This window comes from Mustela nigripes, chromosome 13 (assembly GCF_022355385.1).
Source record: "Mustela nigripes isolate SB6536 chromosome 13, MUSNIG.SB6536, whole genome shotgun sequence".
NCBI classification, from domain to species: Eukaryota; Metazoa; Chordata; class Mammalia; order Carnivora; family Mustelidae; genus Mustela; species Mustela nigripes.
This window is the reverse complement of record NC_081569.1, coordinates 80,140,204-80,161,965: the sequence shown is the minus strand read 5'-3', so window position 1 is coordinate 80,161,965 and position 21,762 is coordinate 80,140,204. Positions and strand designations below refer to the sequence as shown.

At 41.8% G+C, this 21,762-nt stretch overlaps 2 protein-coding genes across 7 annotated transcripts in view; one reads left to right on the top strand and one right to left on the bottom strand.

The window, feature by feature from the left end:
* The window catches only part of LOC131999411 (serine/threonine-protein phosphatase 1 regulatory subunit 10-like), a 71,742-nt gene extending 58,101 nt beyond the window's left edge, over positions 1 to 13,641 (bottom strand). Inside the window, exons 1-2 of the mRNA XM_059372140.1 lie at positions 13,556 to 13,641; positions 12,152 to 13,256 (exon numbers count right to left, since the gene is read on the bottom strand). Coding sequence (XP_059228123.1) covers positions 12,476 to 13,256; positions 13,556 to 13,641 — 867 coding nt within the window. The 3' untranslated portion in view covers positions 12,152 to 12,475. The remainder of the gene's footprint in view (positions 1 to 12,151; positions 13,257 to 13,555) is intronic.
* The window catches only part of HECTD1 (HECT domain E3 ubiquitin protein ligase 1), a 99,563-nt gene continuing 90,607 nt past the window's right edge, over positions 12,807 to 21,762 (top strand). For 4 of the 6 annotated variants that reach the window (XM_059373036.1, XM_059373037.1, XM_059373033.1 and 1 more), the window contains exons 1-2: positions 12,808 to 13,126; positions 14,955 to 15,115. In XM_059373036.1, the coding sequence (XP_059229019.1) occupies positions 14,976 to 15,115 (140 nt within the window). In that variant the 5' untranslated portion in view covers positions 12,808 to 13,126; positions 14,955 to 14,975. Of the gene's footprint in view, positions 13,127 to 14,954; positions 15,116 to 21,762 lie in introns of all 6 variants that reach the window. The other 2 variants (XM_059373035.1, XM_059373038.1) reach the window with 2 other exon arrangements.

Here is a 21,762-nt window from a genome sequence, read left to right as displayed (position 1 = left end):
GGGTTAAGCCGCTGCCTTCGGCTCAGGTCATGATCTCAGAGTCCTGGAATCGAGTCCCGCATCGGGCTCTCTGCTCGGCAGAGAGCCTGCTTCCCTCTCTCTCTCTCTCTGGCTGCCTCTCTGTCTACTTGTGATTTCTCTCTGTCAAATTAATAAATAAAATCTTTAAAAAAAAAAAAAAAACTTGGTGGTTAATTTCCTTGGCCAAGAAACTCCCTGCCTTAATCTCTAGCTATTTTAGCATAACCACATTCCCATATTAATAATACATATAGGTAGTCTGCAGGTATCCTTAAGCCATTGGCATTTGCCTAGTAAGTCAAACAATATTCCATGGGCTCCAAGTTCATATTAAATTCTGAGTTACCTTCTTAGGTCTTCTAGACAAGGATTCAGATAATCTATGGCAAATGGCCTCTGAGGAAGTCAAAGATAATTCTGGTTTTGAATGACCTAGATAGACTTTTCTCCTAAGCAGCTTTACTTGAATAACTGCCCACCTGTTCAATTCTGCTATCACAGAAAAACTGATCTCTGGGAGTAGAGTTTTAATCCTCATAGCTGAAGAAAAGTAGCTATTTTTCCTGGCGTGGGTAACCAAAGTCTAGTCCTTAAACTTCTTTAGTTAGCTGATAAAAGGGATAAAACAAAACAAAAACAAAAAAACTCTTTATCATCCAGGAGTTTGGATAGTGATGGGTAGGTGAATTTTGGACTTTGGTAACGTAAGAAGTCCAAGGAAAAGGCTTAAGACTTGTTAAATGTCATATTAACTTTATAGTGTTTAATAATATGATCACAATTTGTGGGGCACCTGGGTGGCTCTGTTGGTTAACTGGCCAACTCATGATCTCAGCACAGGTCTCAGTCTGAGGGGTATGAGTTCAAGCCTCATGCTGGGCTCCATACTGGGTGTTGAGCCCCCTTTATTTATTCTTTAAGATTTTATTTATTTATTTGAGAGACAGTGAGAGAGAACATGAGAGGGAAGAAGTCCAGAGGGAGAAGCAGACTCCCCATGGAGCTGGGAGCTCCACGCGGAACTGGATCCCGGGACCCCAGGATCATGATCCAAGCTGAAGGCAGTTGCCCAACCAACTAAGCCACCCAGGCGCCCTTGAGCCCATTAAAAAAAAATGTGATCATAATTGATAATACATATGATTTTATATATGTTTATGCTTATGCCAACAAAAAAGGCCATACGAATGTTATCAAAACGTTAATGATAATAATCTCAAGGTGGTTCGTGATTATTTTTTCTTTTTTAAAGTTTTTTAAAAATTTATTTGACAGACAGAGATCACAAGTAGGCAGAGACGTAGGTGGAGAGAGGTGGGGAGGGCGGAAGCAGGCTCCCCACTGAGCAGAGAGCCCTATGAGGGCCTTAATCCCAGGACCCTGAGATCATGACCTGAGCCAAAGGCAGAGGCTTAACCCACTGAGCCACCCAAGCACCCCTCCTTGAAAGTTTTTTATTGAACTTATTTTTGTAAAGCAGATGATACTTTTCCTCTAAGCCTACAAAACAACTATTATGTACCCAAGTATGCTAAAGAATAATAATAATCTATCCTCAAGAATAATTTTCCTTAAGATGAACTATAGGATGTTTATGAACAGCAAATTATAGAAAGGTTTTTTAGTCTTAGAGCAAGAATAACTATCAAGGAGCATAAAGCACACAACTTTTACAACTGTAATTTTTTTAAAAATTTTTTATTATTATTATGTTATTTTTATTTATTTATTTAAAATTTTTTTTTAAAGAATTTATTTATTTGACACAGAGAGAGAAATCACAAGTAGGCAGAGAAAGGAGGAAGCAGGCTCCCCGCGGAGCAGAGAGCTCAACGTGGGGCTTGATCCCAGGACCCTGGGATCACAACCTGAGCTGAAGGCAGAGGCTTTAACCCACTGAGCCACCCAGGCGCCCCTGCAATTTGGTTTTTTTTTTTTTTTTTTTTAAAGATTTTATTTATTTACTTGACAGAGAGAGATCACAAGTAGGCAGAGAGGCAGACAGAGAGAGAGAGGAGGAAGCAGAGCAGAGAGCCCGATGCGGGACTCGATCCCAGGACCCTGAGATCATGACCTGAGCCGAAGGCAGCGGCTTAACTCACTGAGCCACCCAGGCGCCCTGCAATTTGGTTTTTGATTTCACTTCCAAGGAGATATATTAAATACAGTGAATCTTGTAATAAACTGTCAAAATTCTAGAATTTTTTTTTTTTTTTTTAAATTTTATTTATTTATCAGAGAGAGATGGGGAGAAAGCAAGCACAGGCAGACAGAGTGGCAGGCAGAGGCAGAGGGAGAAGCAGGTTCCCTGTCGAGCAAGAAGCCTGATGTGGGACTCGATCCCAGGACGCTGGGATCATGACCTGAGCCGAAGGCAGCTGCTTAACCAACTGAGCCACCCAAGCGTCCCTAGAATTTATTTTTAAATACATTATTTTTGAAATCTTTGGAAGAGTGAGTCTTAGATGACCATATAACTAAGAATTAGTCATCTTTTTTTAAAGATTTTATTTATTATTTATTTATTTGACAGAGACAGCAAGAGAGAGAGCAAGCATAAGCAGGGGAGCAGTAGAGGGAGAGGAGAACCAGGCTCCCCACTAAGCAGGGAGCTGGTTGAGGGGCTTGACCACAGGATCCTGGAATCATGACCTGAGCTGAAGACAGACGCTTAACTGACTGAGTCACCCAGGTGCCCCTGTAGTGTGCTTTAAAGAAACCTTATCCCAAAACTGCTGACTTTTATTGTGATTATATTATTTTAAATTAAAATATGAAATCCTATCACAAGACTATTCAAGTAAAAGAATAAAGCCCTGATGAAAACAGAAGATCTTGTGAAGGCAACTGACCATACCTGAATATATGTCCCAAGAAACCAGGATATGTTTACCTGTTAATATTTCACCTTCATGTCAAAATACAAGAATAATGGCCACTGAGGGGGGTGCCTGGGTTGCTCAGTTGGTTAAATGCCTGACTTAGCACAGGTGATTTCGGGGTCCTGGGATCAAGCCTCGAATAGGGGTAGTGATAGGCAGGGAGTTTGCTTGGGGATTCTCTTGCTCCCTCTCCTTTTGTCCCTCCCCTGGTTCATGCTCACTCACTCTCTCTCAAATAAATAAACCTTAAAAAAAGAAGAAAAAGAAGAAGGGGAAGAAGAAGAAGAAGGAAAAGAAGAAGAAGAAGAAGAATGGCCATTGGGAATTGCTATGTACCAGACACAGCAAAAGGTACAGTGAGTCACGGACTTCATCTTCCATGAACTACATAAAAGTCTAGAAGAAGGTAGATGTGAACACTTCCCTTATCTTCCTCCATGATAATACTTACCACGTAATATTGTCAACTACACTGAGAACATCAAGGAGGTTATGAATGGTAGGTCAGAAAGGCTTCAAAAATGATATGTGAGCTAAAACTCAAATGTTCTGTTGGAGCTAGCCAGACATTAGGAAGACCATTTGGAGAAGCACAGAAGTGTGAAGAGGGCTCCTTTTTGGGAAATGGAAGAGATCACTGTTCCCTTTTTGGGAAACAGGGAAAGGCCCCACTTTTATGAAGTACCTTCAATATATACAGTTAACTGAGATTGATTCACAGGTCAGAAATGGAGATATCATTCAAATTTAAACTCTTATCCCACTGACTGACATTAATGAATTAATTTTTAAAAATAAATCTTACCTTATGAATAACAGTTATATGATGTTATGCTTTTTATGTATCAAAAGCATCATTAGATGTAAACATTTCAAATATGCTACAAAAACTGTCTGTTTGGGCATTTCTTCAACTTTTAATTGGAAATGGGAGTATCCCTGGGTTCTCTCAATTTCTGAGAAGCTGTAACTATGAAAGAGTGTGGCCATTTTGAAATAGTAGGAAATGAAATTTGGCTGGAACCCTAGGTAGAGTTAGTGGCTGGAAGAGAACATTGAGGTTAATTGGAATTAGTTTGCTAATGGTCTTGAACACCATGCTAAGGACTCTTAAGTTTGTTTTTTGGGCAATGGGGAGCCTTTGGACATTGTAAACAAAGGAGCATTGTGATATGAGGGAGGCTTTAGGATCATTAGCCATCTCAAGTTAAAAGTGATTTCTGTAATGGTGCCTGGCTGCCTCAGTCAGTAGAGCACGTGACTTTTGTTATTAGGGCTGTGAGTTCAAGCCCTACGTTGGACATAGAGCTTACTTTAAAAAAGTTAAAAAACTGTGTTATGTGAGTGCTGTGAAGTGTGTAAACCTCGCGATTCACAGACCTGTACCCCTGGGGATAAAAATATATGTTTATAAAAAATAAAAAAATTAAAAAAAAAGAATACTAAAAAAAAATTTAAAAACCATAAAACGGATTTCTATAAAGCTTTACAGTTAACAAAAGACTTTAACAAAAAAATTTAATTCTCCGATATTATTTAATATATATGATAAATGATCTTTGTTAGCATAAGCATTATCTTTATTTTATGCAAGAGAAAATGTGCAGACAAGTTAGGTGACTTTTTGCTCTCACAGCTATGTATAGGACAGGTCTAGTTCTCAAACCTAGTCCTTCAACTCTTTGGCTCTTAGAGTCTGAAGGAATATTCAAGATAACCTAGGGTGCCTGACTAGCTCAGGAGGGAAAGCATGCAACTCTTGATTTCTGGGTTGTGAGTTCAAGCCCCACATTGGGTGTAGAGATTACTTAAATAAATAAAAAAACTTAAAAATAAGAGAGAGAGAGAGATAACGTATTCTATCTTCCTTCACGCTGAAAACAAAACAAAAACAAAAACAGTGTAGTCATCTGTGCCATCCCTGACTTATTATTTATTTATTTATTTATTTTTTTAAAGATTTTATTTATTTATTTTACAGAGAGAGATCACAAGTAGGCAGAGAGGCAGGCAGAGAGAGAGAGAGGAGGAAGCAGGCTCCTGCTGAGCAGAGAGCCCGATGCGGGACTCGATCCCAGGACCCTGAGATCATGACCTGAGCCGAAGGCAGCGGCTTAACCCACTGAGCCACCCAGGCGCCCCCTGACTTATTATTTAGACTCCATTCATTCATTCATTCATTCATTTTTAAAAAGATTTTATTTATTTACTTGAAAGAGAGAGAATGTGAGAGAACCTGAGAGGGGAAAAGTAAGAGGGAGAAGCAGACTCCCTGCTGAGGAGGGAGCCCGATGCTGGACTTGATCCCAGGACTCCAGGATCATGACCAGAGCCAAAGGCAGCCACCCAACAACTTAGCCACCCAGGCACCCCTGTTATCCAGATTCTTCTATAATATTTCCAGTGTTGGGGAGTTATTACTTCATGAGGCAATACATTTTTCTTTGCTCTACCAGCTTCAATTATTAAAAGGTGGTATGGTAAAAAGGCTATACACATGAGAGTTGGCTGAGCAAATGTGTGCAAATCAGTTCCCATTTTACTAACTTGGTGAACTTGGCAAACTATTTAATCCTTCCAGACCTCATTTTCTTTATATGTAAAGTAGGATAACCACAGATACCTAATCAGATGGATATTAGAAGAATTGTTGGAGATTATCCATGCAAAAACCTAGGCCAGTAGTTCTCAACCTTAGCAGCACATTAGATTCAGTTGGGGAACTTATTTTTTTAACAGACTAGACTATATTTTTAGAGCCGTTTTAGGTACACCAAAATTGAGGAGAAAGTACAATTTCCTTATACTTCCTGCCCTTTATATGCACAACCTTCCTCACTTTCAATATCCCCAACCAGGGGCGCCTGGGTGGCTCATTTCATTAAGTATCTACCTCCGCTCGGGTCATGGTCCGAGGGTCTAGGCTCAGCCCCACATCAGCCTCCTACTCAGTAGAGAGCCTGCTTCTCCCTCTTCCACTGCCCCTGCTTGTGCTGTCTTTCTGTGTCAAGTAAATAAATAAAAATCTTCATAAATAAATAAAATCTTTTAAAAAAATCCCCACCCGACTGGTATATCTATTGCAATTAATGAATCTGCATTGACATACCACTATCACTTAAAGCCCATGGTTTACATTAGGATTCACCCTTGGTGTACATTCTATAGGTTTTGGCAAATGAAATGTATCATGACACATTTTCATCATTATAGTATCATACAGAATAGTTTCGCTGCCTCAAGAAATCACCTGTATTCTATCTATCCAGCTCTCCCTCCCGTGTAGTCCTAGTAACCACAAATCTTATTTACTGTGTTCATAGTTTTGCCTTTTCCAGAATCATTTAGTATGTAGCCTTTTTCGATTCGCTTCTTTCACTTAGTAATATGCATTTAAGGTTCTTCTGTGTCTTTTCATGTTTTAATAGTTCTTTTTTTTTTTTTTTTTTTAAGATTTTACTTATTTATTTGACAGAGAGATCACAAGTAGGCAGAGAGGCGGGCAGAGAGATCAGGGGAAGCAGGCTGCCCGTTGAGCAGTGAGCCCGATGCAGGGCTTGATTCCGGGACCCTGGGATCATGACTTGAGCCGAAGGCAGAGGCTTTAATCCAATGAGCTGCCCAGGTACCCCAATAGTTCATTTCTCTTAGGACTGAATAATAGTCTGTTTTCTGGATGTACCACAGGTTATTATTACTAATCCATCCACCTCCTGAAGAACATCTTGGATATTCCAAATAGGAATAAAGTTGCCATACACATCCACGTGTATTTTTTTCTTTTTTCATGTGCAGGTTTTTATGTGGACATAAGTTTTCAACTCAGTTGAATAAATACCAAGGAGCACAATTTTTGGATCATATGGTAAGTATATGTTTAGTTGTTTTTTTTTTTTTTTAAGAATTTATTTATTTATTTGAGAGAAAGAGAGAGCAAGAGTGGGGAGTGGAAGAAGGAGAGACCCATGGGAGAGGGAGAGGGTGAGAGACAAGCAGACTCCCCACTGGATCCCAACTTAGGGCTGATCCCAGGACCCCAAGATCATGACCTGAGATGAAGTCAGAAGCCACAACAACTGAGCCACCCAGGTACCCCTGAATATATTTAGTTTTTTAAGTGCCAAACTGTCTTCCAAAGTAGCTATACCATTTTGCATTCCCATAAGCAATGAATGAGAGTTACCTTTGCTCCACATTCTCATCAGCATTTGGTCTTATCATTGTTTTGGATTTTGCCCATTCTAATAGGTGTAGAGTGGTATCATACTGTTTTTTTTTTTCTTTTAAAAGATTTTTTAAAATTTATTTATTTGACAGACAGAGACTACAAGTAGGCAGAGAAGCAGGCAGAGAGAGAGAGGAGAGAGCTGAGCAGAGAGCCCAATTCCAGGCTTGATCCCAGGACCCTGGGAGCAGGACCTGAGCTGAAGACAGAGGCTTTAACCCACTAAGCCACCCAGGTGCCCTGGTATCATACTGTTTTAATTTGCAATTCCCTAATGATATGTAATATTGGACATCTCTTCATATACTCATTTGTCATGTCTTTGGTGAGGTATCCGTTTGGATCTGTTGCCCATTTTTAAATTGGATTATTCATTGTTTACTGTTGAATTTTAAGAGTTTTTTTTTTAATATTTTACTTATTTATTTGACACAGAGAGATCACAAGTAGGCAGAGAGGCAGACAGAGAGAGAGGGGGAAGCAGGCTCCCTGCTGAGCAGAGAGCCCAATGGGGGCTCCATCCCAGAACCCTGGGATCATGACCTGAGCCGAAGACAGAGGCTTTAGCCCACTGAGCCACCCAGGCGTCCCAATAGTTTTTTTTTTTTTTTTTTTTTTTTAAGTTTCCACCCGGCTTGAAGAATGCTTTGTTTATTTTCGTAATAGTTTTTATCAGATGTATTTTTGTAAATTTTTCTTCACCTGGGGAGCTTTTAAAATGTCAGATGCCAACGTGGTGCCTGGGTGGCCCAGTTGTTAAGTGGCTGCCTTTGACTCAGGTCATGATCCCAGGATCCTGGAATCCAGCCTCACACCAGGCTCCCTGCTCAGTGGAGATTCTGGGTGCCCCCTCAGCTCCGTGCTCGTGCTTTCTCTCTCAAATAAATAAATAAAATCAGAAAGGGAGTGGGGGAGGAAGGGAGGAATGAAGGAAGGAATAAATATGTCAGATGCCAGGGAGCCTGGGTAGTGCAGTTGGTTGGGTGACTGACTCTTGGTTTCCACTCAGGTCATGGTCTCAGGCTCCCATAGGATTGAGCCCTGATTCAGGCTCTGCACTGAGCAAGGAGTATGCTTGGGAACTTTTCTCCCTGTCCCTCTGCCCCTCCTGTTTGTGCACGCACGCTCAATCTCTCTCTCTCAGATAAATAAATAAATCTTTTTTTTTTTTTTAAAGATTTTATTTATTTATTTGACAGAGATGACAAGTAGGCAGAGAGGCAGGCAGAGGGAGAGGAAGAAGCAGGCTCCCTGCTGAGCAGAGAACCCCATGTGGGGCTGGATCCCAGGACCCTGGGATCATGACCTGAGCCGAAGGCAGAGGCTTTAACCTACTGAGCCATCCAGGCATCCCTAAATAAATCTTTAAAATGTCAGATGATCAGGCCATATCTCAGACTACTTCAGTCAGAATCTCTAAAGGTAAGATCCAACCATCAGTATTTTTTAAAGTGCTCTAGGAGACTTCAATGTGTAGCCAAGGCTGAGAGTCATCAGCCTGTCAATACAATAATAATAATAATAATAATAATAATACTTAAGTATAATTATAGTACTATTTGTTATTATTGCAGCTAGACTTTATTAGACATTTATCATGTCCTAACACTCTTCTAAATGTATTACAACTATTACTTCACTAAGGGTATTAACTACTTTGACGTATTACCTGTGTGACCTTGGTCTTTCTGAGCCTTGTTTTACTATTCTGTAAGACAAGGATAATAATAGAAACTAAAGCCCTCATTGACTAATTATAGTAAACAAGATAATGCATGTAAAATGTGTATCATATATTAAATATCTAAAAATGTCAGCTATTAATATTATTGTATTATTAGTTCTGCTGTTTTGTGTGGCATGCTAGGTTGGCTCCCTCTTCCATAGGACAGGTCATGAAACAATTGAAGGTAATAGTCATGTTCCCACGTCCTCACTTCTCCAGGCAAAACAGTCCAGTCCATTCAACTGTTTTACCCTCCTTGGGCATGTTGCAGCTTCTCCATGTTAATTAACTGATTCCTAAGCCTAAAACAGTGCTTCAAATGAGGTCAGAGCAGAACAGAGGAGTGTAGTCTTTTTTGCCTTGAGTTAGGAGGGTGGTAACCATCCTAAGCCTCCATTTTGGCTCATGCAGAGTATGCAGTAAACTGAAGTGCTAATTGCTTGTTCCCTAAACTTCGAAGGCAGTTTTTCTTCAATCTTTTAATATATTTTTTCCTTAATATTCAGACTTACTAAAATAATCTTGTTCATTTTTGTCTCAGTGCTGCATTATGTGGCAATATTTTTGAATCTTCATCAGATACTACAACGTATCATCCATACCCTCAAATTTTTTGTTCAGGTCAGTTAGATATGGATGCCTGACTGGCTCAGTTGGTTAAGTGTCTACCTTTGGCTCAGGTCATGATTCCAGAATCCTGGGATCAAGTCCTGCATCAGGCTTCTTGCTCAGCAGGGAACCTGCTTCTCCCTTTGCCTGCTCCCCTGGCTTGTGCTCTCTGACAAATAAATAAATAAAATCTTAAAAAAAAGAAGTTAGTTAGATAAAATTGTCCAACAGTACATGGCCAACACAAAGGCCCTGGCATCTTACAAACTTTTCACCAAGGAGTTATTTGTCCATTAAGTAACATTCTCTGGGTATAGTTGTTCAGGTAACCAGGACTTCACCTTACAACTTTATCTGACAACAATAAAATAAGAATTTTAATATTTTTCATTTAAAAAGTGGCAATATGGAGCACTTGGGTGGCTCACTTGGTTAAGAATCTGCCTTCAGCTCGGGTCATGATCCCAGGGTCCTGGGATTGAGCCCTGCATTAGGCTCTTTGCTCAGTGGGAGCCTGCTTCTCCTTCTTCTCTGCCTGCAGATCCCCATGCTCGGCTCTCTTTCTGTTAAGTAAATACATAAAAATCTTAAAAAAAAAAAAAAAAAAGAAGGCAATATTAAGAAAATGAAAATCAAAAGTGAATTTTATAGTACAGAATGAACATATTTATATCTAAAATATTTAAAAAAATATTTAAAAAGATTTTTTATTGGGCCACTGGGGTGGCTCAGTGGTTAACCAGAGCAGAGGTTAACCAGAGGTTAAGCCTCTGCCTTTGGCTCAGGTCATGATCCCAGGGTCCTGGAATCAAGCCCCACCTCAGGCTCTCCGCTCAGCAGGGAGCCTGCTTCCTCCTTTCTCTCTGCCTGCCTCTTTGCCTACTTGTGATCTCTCTCTTTCTCTCTCTGTCAAATAAACAAATAGAAAGATTTTAATTTATTTCTTTGAGAGAGCGCAAAAGTGTGCAAAAGTGCACACATGAAGTACGGGAGGAGCAGGGGCAGAGGGAGAGGGAGAAGCAGACTCCCTGGAGAGTAGGGAACCCCACCTGGAGCATGTTGTGTTGTTCAACACAGGGCTGGATGCCAGGACCCAGATCATAACCTGAGGTGAAGGCAGATGCATAACCAACTGAGCACCTTGAACCTAAGATTTTAAAGGAAATATTGTCAAACGCCTTCTTGAAATTCACTTACTTCAACTATGGCATCCCAATAATAACATTTAGAGAAGTTGCATGAGGGATATATATATATATAGGAACTCTTAATTTTATTTGCAACTTTTTTTTTTAATGTATAAGCTTATTTCAAAATTAAAAGTTAAAAAACAGGACGGTAAGTTTAGCTTAAGGTGACTAATCCCTGGGGCTTAGGGCTCTCTGCTCAGTGGAGTCTGCTTCTCCCTCTGCCTGTTTCTCCCTCTGCTGGCTTCTCCCTCTGCCTGCTGTTCCCCCTGCTCGTGCTCTCTCATTCACTCTCGCCCTGTCTTCAGTAAATACAAATCTTTAAAAAAATAAAGAATAAAAAAGAATTGAAGTTAATATTTAAATTCTGATATATCTTTTTAAAAATAATTGTTAGATTTATTGGCCCTTCCTTCCTCCACCATTGGAGGATTTCAGCAACCTCCCAGCTGTTTTGTCTTCGTAGCTCCTTTTAGCCTTCCATCAATCTTTCTAAGACTCTAATTATTCTCATCAGTGTTTAAATCCAAAACTTGTTACTTATCTAAGCCTAAATTCTGCAGCTGGCATTCAAGGCCCTGCTTGCTCCAGTTCCCACCTTCTCCCCACTTCATTGCTTAATGCAGAATCTTTGCTTGGGGCACAGTTCCTCTTTCCTTTGTCAGACAATACCAGACTTTGGCTCCCTTGCACTGTCCATATTCCACCCATTCTTCAACGTCCAGAAAGACCTTCCTCCTTGAAGATTTTATTGGCAGCTCCACGTCATAGTCATATCTCCCAAACAATTACTGTCATGTGTTGTAGTTGTGACAAGATAGTAGAATCCTCTACCCTTTTCTCTTGATTTGAACTGTTAACGGGAGACCTAGGGACCATGACCTGTGACAATGGGATCTGTGCCTATATGTATTTGAAGTGCAAATCTGTAATTTCCAAAATACTGGTTCTTCCAGCATGTGAAGATTGCTTAAAGGAACACAACTCAAATACTATTATGTAATATTCATTTTTGGTCATGAAAGATGAAAAGGGGAGAGTACAGTGAGAGTGACTGAGGTATGGGTTTCCTTATCTCAGAAACCAAGGGATTCGTTTCTTTATTTAAAAAAAGCTATATTGGGGCGCCTGGATGGCTCAGTGGGTTAAATAAAGCCTCTGCCTTCGGCTCAGGTCCTGGTCCCGGGGTGTTGAGATCTCGAGCCCTGCATCGGGCTCTCTGCTTGGCAGGGAGCCCACTTCCCCCTCTCTCTCTGCCTGCCTCTCTGCCTTCTTGTGACCTCTGTCAAATAAATAAATAAAATCTTAAAAAAAAAAAAAGCTATTCACATTTCCAATGAACTACATCCTAAAAATCTCCAAATAGGTCTTATAAGAAGACTCATTTTATTTTTAAAGGGTGTGAAACACAAAACGTTTGACGGGAATAACCACGGATGTACTCGAGACCACAACCCACAGGAAAAAGAGTCAAAAGCACACTCTTAGCGGTGCCGCTTACCGGGACGTCACTGGGCCTGAATTTACGCTTTTTATGGAGCCTCAGTTCTCTTATCACTGCAATGGAGATACTGCTGGAAAATATTTACTTCCCAGGGTTGTGGGGAAAGGTCTTCCTTCTGGTGAACTGCAGGCGGCTTGCCTCCTAAGACTCCACGGGGGTGCTTTTGCTCCTGCGACGCACTTCCGTGCGCGAGTAAGGCTGCCTCGCGGGGAGGAGAGGAGCTCGCGGCGCAGTACGGGCCGCCAGGCGGCGGGGGGCTCGGCAAGGACAGGTTGGCCACAGCTATGACGTGTAGCGTGGGGGCCTAACAGCAGCAGCACGCTAAGTGTGTAGGCACGGTGCAAAACAGGCTGAGCGTGCGTGCACCAGTGTGCGGGGGTGTTGGGAGCGGGTGCACGACAGAAAAGCGACAGCTGACAGGGGAGTCTGAGGCCCGCAGGGCCAGAGCGTCCTGGTACCGAGGGCCACGCGTCCGGCCGCCGGGTTTCCCAGGTTGGGGCTACCACGCCGCCGGCCGACCGGTCTCAGCAGCGCCCCACCTGGCGGCCGGTGGGGTCGCTGCCGGGAGAGTCGATTTGCTCCGCCTCCGCCGAGCTCGGCTGCCCTCCGCAGCTTCCCCGCCCCGCTCTCGCCCGACCCTCCTCCCTTCCCCCTCCAGGATCGCGATGGACGCGGCCACCCCCCGCTGCTGCCGGCAGCACCGCGCGGGCCTCTGAGCTGCGGGCCTGAGGAGCCGCGTGCCGGGGACCGGACGTGCGCTGGCTGCTGCCGGTCGGAGGAACCTCTCGCTTCCCTGTTACCAGGTCCCCGCGGAGGAAGGGGAGGGACAAGGCGCGGCTTTTCCTGTGCCGCTTGCCCGGCTCGACCTGCGCGGCCTGCGGCTTCCTGGTAACTCGAGGGCCGCGGCCGGGCCTGGCTCTGCCCGCGGCCTGCTCGGAGCTGGACCGGAGCGGTTTGGGACGACAAGCCCGGGTAAGAGCTTGAAGGACGGGGAGACGGAAGAACCTCAGGCGGTCGGAAGGGCCCGGCCTGGGGGCCGGGATCCCGGATGCCCGGCAGCGTGCGGAGAGCGAGACCCCGGCTCCGGGTGAGGTCGGCTGGGCTGCTTGCCGACTAACCCGCTTAGCCCCTTTGTTCCCCTCCCTCGGCCCTGCCCGCGGCGGGGCCCGGCTTGCTCGAGCCGGAGCCTGGCTTGGCCGAGCCGGAGCCCAAGGCGGGCCCCCCTTGCCCTTGAGAAAGGTTCGCCTCCCCGTCGGGCCAGGGACGTCCCCCCGAGCCTCGAAGTTCCGGGCGCCGCTCCCGAGAGACCCTCCGCCCTGCTCGGCCCGGCGGCCTGCTCTGGGCACTGAGGCTTGCTGTCTCTCCTCCAGAACTTCCCCCTCCTAGACACAGGTAGCTAACTTAGCAGGGTTTGGTGCCAAGAAACCAGAGCGCGGTGCCTGCGCCTCCCGGCGCGGGGCTCGGCTGGGCCCGGAGTGTTGGGTCATCCCTCTGGCCGCCGCCGTTGGGTGCCCACCGGGACCTGTGGCTGGATTCACACACTTGCAGCTGGGTTACCTGGGATCCAAAGCTGTCCTTCCGTCAGGGAGCCTACGGGCTTTTGTAATGACTTGACTCTTGGGGTTGCTTCTCTATTTTGTATTATAATTTTTTAGCCAACTGCCTCATTCTGTGAGAATGGGGAAAGAGGGCCATAGAGTGGCCTGTATTCGGATCCGTAAGGTGTTAGTCCATTGCATTTACTTTTAGCATTTCTTTTTTAAACTTTTAAGAGTTGCCAAGACTGCCAGAATTCTTAACCACGCCTTTATTCATAGATACAACTTGTATCTAATTATTGTTTGTATGTGGACGTCTTAAGAAGCAGTAGGTAAATTGGGAATTCAGCAGGATTTGTGGAATTGGGAGATCATTTTAAAGCAGAAACTTAATTTGGAGGGGGAGTGGACACAGTGCTTAGAATCTCAAAATACTGAATGTAACACTTATCAGTTAGTGAAGGAGGGGGGAAGAACTTTGTTGGAAAAAAAAAAAAAAGAACCTTTAGTAAGGTGTTCTTTGCCTTTTGGCACCGACATTGGTGACAGCAGTAGTGGGATCTAAAGTTTGACTGTGTTTGACAGAGACAGCTCTGGTTTCCAGTTAAGTAGCAACCTAATCAGCTTATACTCTAATGCAAAACTGGTTTTTATTTAGTATGATACATGAACTTTAAAGAAATAAAGCTGAAAAACTGCATTAAAGTACTCTCTCAAACATACTTACAAGTCTTTTCTAATTCCTAGGAGAACACCAGGAACATTTGGTTTTAGCTGATGTAAAAAAAATTTTTAAACCCTAGTTGATCAGTCCTGGATATTTATTTATTTATTATTATTATTATTTTTAAGATTTTATTTATTTACTTGAGAGAGAGCATGAACGAGGAGAAGGTCAGAGAGAGAAGCAGACTCCCCATGGAGCTGGGAGTCCGATGAGGGACTCGATCCCGGGACTCCAGGATCATGACCTGAGCCGAAGGCAGTCGTCCAACCAACTGAGCCACCCAGGCGTCCCTTATTATTATTATTTTTAAAGATTTTATTTATTTGACAGAGAGAAATCACAAGTAGATGGAGAGGCAGGCAGAGAGAGAGAAGGAAGCAGGCTCCCTGCTGAGCAGAGAGCCCGATGCGGGACTCGATCCCAGGACCCTGAGATCATGACCTGAGCTGAAGGCAGCGGCTTAACCCACTGAGCCACCCAGGCGCCCAGTCCTGGATATTTAAAGGACTTTTTCTTTTTCCTTTTTTAATTTAAGCAAAGAGGCTTTTAAAAAACCATGGCAGATGTGGATCCTGATACATTGCTGGAGTGGCTGCAGATGGGACAGGGAGATGAAAGGGACATGCAACTAATAGCCCTGGAACAGCTATGCATGCTGCTTTTGATGTCTGACAACGTGGATCGTTGTTTTGAAACGTAAGTACATCCCTTCGTCCTCTTCTTTTGGGGTTGCTGTGGTGACATCTGTTTTCAGCCATTTGCTGACTTCAGTTTGTATAGACTTTTCTCTAGTGAGTTTTAAATTTATCTTTTTAGAAGTGTCTGCAGTTTTGCATTTACACTTTTCTGAGAAATCGACATTGGTAGGTGAAGTAATTCCTATAATGATAATAGTGATGACACAAATGTATGTTTGTTGAATGAATGGAATTAGGGAATACTAAATTTAACCCATAGCTTGCTTGATTCATTTTAAAAATACATTATGAACTGGGAAAATACAAATACTTCTTTAAAGGGACCTGTTTCTGTACCAAGAAATTAACTTGAAATAAACATGATACAGAAGATGATGAACAGTTTTCAGATCCCCCTTTCTTCATTAGTATTAACTCATATGACATCGTACTTTCCTTAAAGCAAATGATTGCTTTGTAAATTTGAGTTTGGAGGGTATAAATCGGATGTTACTCATAATAGCATATTTTTGAAATAGTAGAAACAGATTTTGAAATTTGGAGTTTAAACAATTTTATTCAGAGGTTTAATGTAGAATTTGTGTGAATTCTACATTAAAGAATTAAAGAATTGTGAAAATGTAAAAGAATTCATTACTAGATTGGCTATTAATGCTGTTTTTCCTCTTACATGATTACTTGCCTGGTTAGATTAACCATTCTTCTGAATACTTTTACTGTTTATTTTATATTACTTATTTACAATTTTGAATTCTGATAGTTAATGAAAACTCAGATTTCTGTATTTTGATGCCATTTTGAGATAATTAGAAAATGTTTGAGATGTTGACTTAAAACTTTGTATAATTATCTTAATTTCTTTGAGGTGGCAATAAAAGCTGTTATAAAATTGACAAAGTATTTTTTTTTCTTTAAGATTATTTATTAGAGAGAGAGTATGCGCTCGAGTATGAGTGGATGGTGGTGGGAGAGAAGTAGAGGGAGAAGCTGAGCAGGGAAACCCATCATGGGGCTTGATTCAAGCCCAGGACATAGGGATGGTGACCTGAGCCAAAGGCAGCTGCTTAATGGATTGAGCCACGCAGGCGCCTCTAAATTGACAAAGCATTTTTTAATTGTCTTCATTTTTGAATGAATAATTAATGAAGATGAATTAATAAAGTTAATAATTCTTAGTTGTAAATCCCATTAAAACAGTAAAAATCTTAGGATAAAAATCCTTATAAAGTTTAAAATTCACTATTTTTTATTTTTGTTTTCTTTTAAGAGTTTATTTGAATTCAGATTAGTCAACTTGTAGTATAGTACTGGTTTCTTTCTTTTTTTTTTTTTTTTTAAAGATTTTATTTCTTTATTTGACAGAGAGAGATCACAAGCAGACAGAGAGGCAGGCAGAGAGAGAGGAAGGGAAGCAGGCTCCCTGCTGAGCAGAGAGCCCGATGTGGGACTCGATCCCAGGACCCTGAGATCATGACCTGAGCTGAAGGTAGTGGCTTAACCCACTGAGCCACCCAGGCGCCCTATAGTACTGGTTTCAAGGGTACAATTTAGTGATTCATCACCCAGTTACCCCATCCCCCTACCCCAAGTTACAGTTTATTGGTGGCCCACTCATGTCACCTAGTTTTTGTTATTAACAAAACTTTGAGGGCGCCTGGGTGGCTCAGTGGGTTAAGCCGCTGCCTTCGGCTCAGGTCATGATCTCGGGGTCCTGGGATCGAGTCCCGCATCAGGCTGTCTGCTCAGCAGGAGCCTGCTTCCTCCTCTCTCTCTCTGCCTGCCTCTCTGCCTACTCGTGATCTCTGTCAAATAAATAAATAAAATCTTTATAAAAAAAAAAAACAAAAAAAACACAAAAACTTTGAATGCATAATAATAGCCCCCCCCGCCCCCCCGTTGATACTTATTTTAGCAGGATTCATAGAAAAGTGAAAGTGAAATAGATTTTTGAGTATTCTCAGATTTCATTGGAGGGTCTTCATTACCTGAGAATTACCTTTTTTTTTTTTTTTTAAGATTATATATTTATTTATTTGACAGAGATCACAAGTAGGCAGAGAGGCAGGCAGAGAGAGAGAGGAGGAAGCAGGCTCCCCGCTGAGCAGAGAGCCCAATGCGGGATTCCATCCCAGGACCCTGGAATCATGACCTGAGCTGAAGGCAGATGCTTTAACCCACTGAGCCACCCCGGGGCCCCTACTTTGGTTTTTTAAAAGTTATACTTGCTGGGGCGCCTGGTTGGCTTAGTCCATTAAGTGTCCGTCTTCAGCTCAGGTCATGATTCCAGGGTCCTGGGATGGAGTCCACCATCAGACTCCTTGCTGGGTGGGGAGCCTCCTTCTCCTCCTTCCCCTCTTGGGCTTGCTTGTGCTCACTTTGTGTTCACTTGTTCTCTCTGTGGCTATTTTTGTCTCTCTCTCTCTCTCTTTCAGATAAATAGGGGCACCTCAGTGGCTCAGTCGTTAAGCATCTGCCTCTGGCTCAGGTCATGATCCTAGCGTCCTGGGATCCTAGTGTCCTAGCCTCACATCAGGCTCCCTGCTCTCCCTGTACCGCTCCCCTTGCTTGTGTTCCCTCTCTCACTGTCTCTCTCTGTTGAATAAATAAATAAAATCTTTAAAAAAATAAGAAATTATACTTGCCAATCAAAGTAATGATTGTTTTGTACCTTTACTAAGTACTAATATACAGTAGTTATTTGTAGTGGCATTTAAAAAAGGTGTTACCGATTAAAACAATTTTAAAGGAAATATTTATTTATTTTTACTGATTTTATTTATTTATTAGAGAGAGAGTGAGAGAGAGAGAGCATGAGCAGGGGAGGGTCACAGGGAGAAGCAGACTCCTTGCTGAGTAGGGAGCCAGATGTGAGACTCTATCCAGGACTCCAGGATCATGAACTGAACCCCCAGGTGTCCTTAAAGGAAATTTTTAAAATAAAAAACATCCGTATATAAAATCCTACCATCCTAACATAACTTGTTCTTTCCATTTTCCCTTCTAGGCTTATTTATATTTGATACAATACAGTGTTACGAAAGATGAAATTAAAGTCGGATATGATTTATATTTTTTATTTACTAAGATAACAAGACTATTTTCAAATTGGAATGGTTACCGCTATTTCAAGCAGCATACCAGTAATTTGTCTATCAAAAAAGAGATCTTTGATTAAATTTGTAATAGTTTTTTAAAAAACGCTTAGTTTGCTCTCTGTTCTATGGTCCCCACCAAGGGGACTTGTTTTGAGTCCCTTAAACCAGAGGCAGCTTGATGAGGTGGAAAGAATGGGCTGTGGCATCAGAGACCTGGGTTCATGTTCTTGGATTCTTGGTCTACTACGTCTTAATTTAGCCTTTGAGAGCCTTAGTTTAGTTTCTTTCTGTGTAGAATAGCAGTAGGTTCCTTGTGAGGATTAAAGGAAAGAATGTATATGAAAAGTGATTTGGTTAAAGTGGGCTACCTACTTAATACTACATTTCTAATTTTGAATTTTATTTTGGGACTTTATTTTGTGAAGCTGATTGATTTTGGAGAGTCTTTTAAAATTCTTGGCAAGAGTCAAGAAACAGGATAGGGGAAAAGCAAGATGATGTGCATATTTTGAATATTGAAATTTGAATTTTTGAAAATTTCCCGTACCAACTTGATTCCTAAGATACTAGCAAACAGTCCTTATTTATATTGAATAAAGCAGAAGATGTCTATATGTTCAGATATGTATTTCCCTTATTAGCTTGTATTAATAGTTACATGTCTCTTTAGTTAGGAAAGGCAGATGGTGTGGTAGAATAATGGCCTTTGGGATGGGATAGATTCAGGTTCAGTTTTTGTGAAGATTAAAAGGGATGATAGATGTGAAATCCCTAGCATAGTGCTTTTCACTTAATGGTTAAGTCTTTTCCTTTAGTATAGTATTATATGTGACTCTCCATTTTTTGAAGAGTCTTGACAGTCTTTTTGAAGTTATGGAATGTATATTTTCTATGAAGCTGTGATATTTCCTATTAATTCCTGAACTTACAGGGTAATGCTCTAAAAAATAAAAGTCAAGTTCAAGGTGAGTTTTTGCTTTCATCTGTGATATGTTAGTGGGTTAAATTTAATATGTTATAAATTTAATGAGTTACAAATGAGTTTGCATTCACATTAAAATGGATGATTATTGTACATGTTATTATAAATAGGTAAATCCTAGGCACTTATAGATCCTGCCTCCTATCTCTTCAGATAGTATAATTTAAAAGTTCTATTTTGGGGTGCCTGGGTGGCTCAGTGGGTTAAGCCTCTGCTTTCGGCTTGGGTCATGGTCTCAGGGTCCTGGGATCGAGCCCTGCATCCGGCTATCTGCTTAGCGGGGAGCCTGCTTCCCCCTCTCTCTCTCTGCCTACCTGTGATCTTTCTCTCTGTCAAATAAACAAATAAAATCTTTAAAAATAAATAAATAAATGTTCTATTTTCTGGGTAGAATCTAAGATCTAGAAAATGAGATATTAGGGATAGTACTTTTATTTTATTTTATTTTTAAGATTTTATTTATTCATTAATGAGAGACAAAAAAAGAGGCAGAGGGAGAAGCAGACTCCCAAAGGAGTAGGGAGCCTGACTTGGGGCTGGATCCCAGGACTCTGGGATCATGACCTGAGCCAAAGGCAGATGCTTAACTGACTGAGCCACCCAGGCACCCTAGTGATAGTACTTTTTAGGTACTAGAAGGCTTTTTTTTTCTTTTTCTTTTTCTTCTTCTTCTTCTTTTTTTTTTTTTAAAAGGATTTTGTTCATTTATTTGACACAGAGAGAAATCACAAGTAGGCAGAGAGGCAGATGGTGGGGGGGGGTGGAGGGGAAGCAGGCTCCCTGCTGAGTAGGGAGCCCGATGCAATGCGGGGCTCTATCCCAGGATCCTGAGTTCATGACCTGGGCCGAAGGCAGAGGCTTAACCACTGAGCCACCCAGTTGCCCCTGGCCTTTGAAGAAGTGGTTTTTCCTAGAGTTATAAAGGATGAGCAAGTTTATGGGATGAAGTATGAAGAGGAGGTAGAAGGGTGTTTGAAGAGGAGGCAATGTGCAAAGAATTTGAAGTGGGATAAGTAGGGCATGATTGAGGAACTTAAAGAAAACTAGTGCGGGGCGCCTGGGTGGCTCAGTGGGTTAAGCCTCTGCCTTCGGCTCAGGTCATGATCCCAGGGGCCTGGGATTGAGTCCCGCATAGGGCTCTCTGCTCAGCAGGGAGCCTGCTTCTCCTCATCTCTCTCTCTGTCTGTATCTCTGCCTATTTGTGATCTCTCTCTGTCAAATAAATAAATAAAATCTTAAAAAGAAAAAAGAAAACTAGTGTGACTGGGACAAGAAGTTTGCTGAAGTGCTGCGTAGGAGGGGCTGGATGGGGATGGAGTCTTCTGTTTATGAGAAGTAAAGCTTTTGGTTTTATCTTAAGAGCAGTGCAAAGGCAGTGAAATAGTGCAAAAGAGTGACTGGTATGATTACATTTGTTTTTTAGAAACATTACCTGCTCTTTTGAGAATAGAATAGATGAGTGAAGAGGACAGAAAGAACAATTTCTTCTAGGCTTTGCCGATTATGGTTGAGCGAGAGGTTTGTAGTAATAGAAGTATGAAGAAGTAGAGAGAGAGAGATTTAAGAAGAAAAATAGTCAGAACTTGTTGAATGATTGGATATGAGAGAGTGAGAAAGGAAGTATCATGCATTACTCAGGTTACAATGGATGGTGATGCCATTCAGTGAGAGAGAACACTGGAAGAGGTTTTGCGGGGCTGAGATCATGAGTTTGGAATTTGGCTGGATTCTCATATCTGCCTCTGCATTCAGCCTGCTGGATTCTGTTTTGACAGAAATATATGAAAAAAATCATCCTCCACAAATGTGGTTGGAAAAGGGAGGAATGTTGTAGTGATTTTTTATACATAATTATGAATATTCTTTGATTCGTTACCAAAACTGGACAAGTGATAGTCTCTTAAAGGTTAGTTATAATGTGGGGGCGCCTGGGTGGCTCAGTGGGTTAAGCCTCTGCCTTCGGCTCAGGTCATGATCTCAGGGTCCTGGGATCGAGTCCCGCATCGGGCTCTCTGCTCAGCAGGGAGCCTGTTTCCTCCTCTCTCTCTCTCTGCCTGCCTCTCTGCCTACTTGTGATCTCTCTCTGTCAAATAAATAAATAAAGTCTTAAAAAAAAAAAAATTTCTAAAAAAAAAAAAAAAAAGGTTAGTTATAATGTGGATTGTGATTCGTATCAGTGAGCTTCTTGTACTCTGTTACATAAAATGTATTGGTCTCTCTTGTACTTTGAGTGGATTTTTTTTTAGTCTGTGTTTAAGCTTGTAAAATTGTGCCCTGGTTATGGATTTACTGAGATATACAATAATCCAGATATTGACATATGTCATTCTACAGTATCACAAACTCATATTTGTTTAATATGAATACTGATCTTATCAGAAAAGTTTCAATATTGGGAAGCTGTCTAGCTCACGATAGCAGATATAAGTTTTCCAAAATTGTCATTTTTGCTTGAAAGCTTTAATGTTATCATTGGCAATAAGTACTGTCAGTTGTTTTCCTTGTAGTGGAAGGCTTACTTTGTTAAATTTTGAGAAATGTTTGCCAGGTTTCCAAGTCTGAATAATC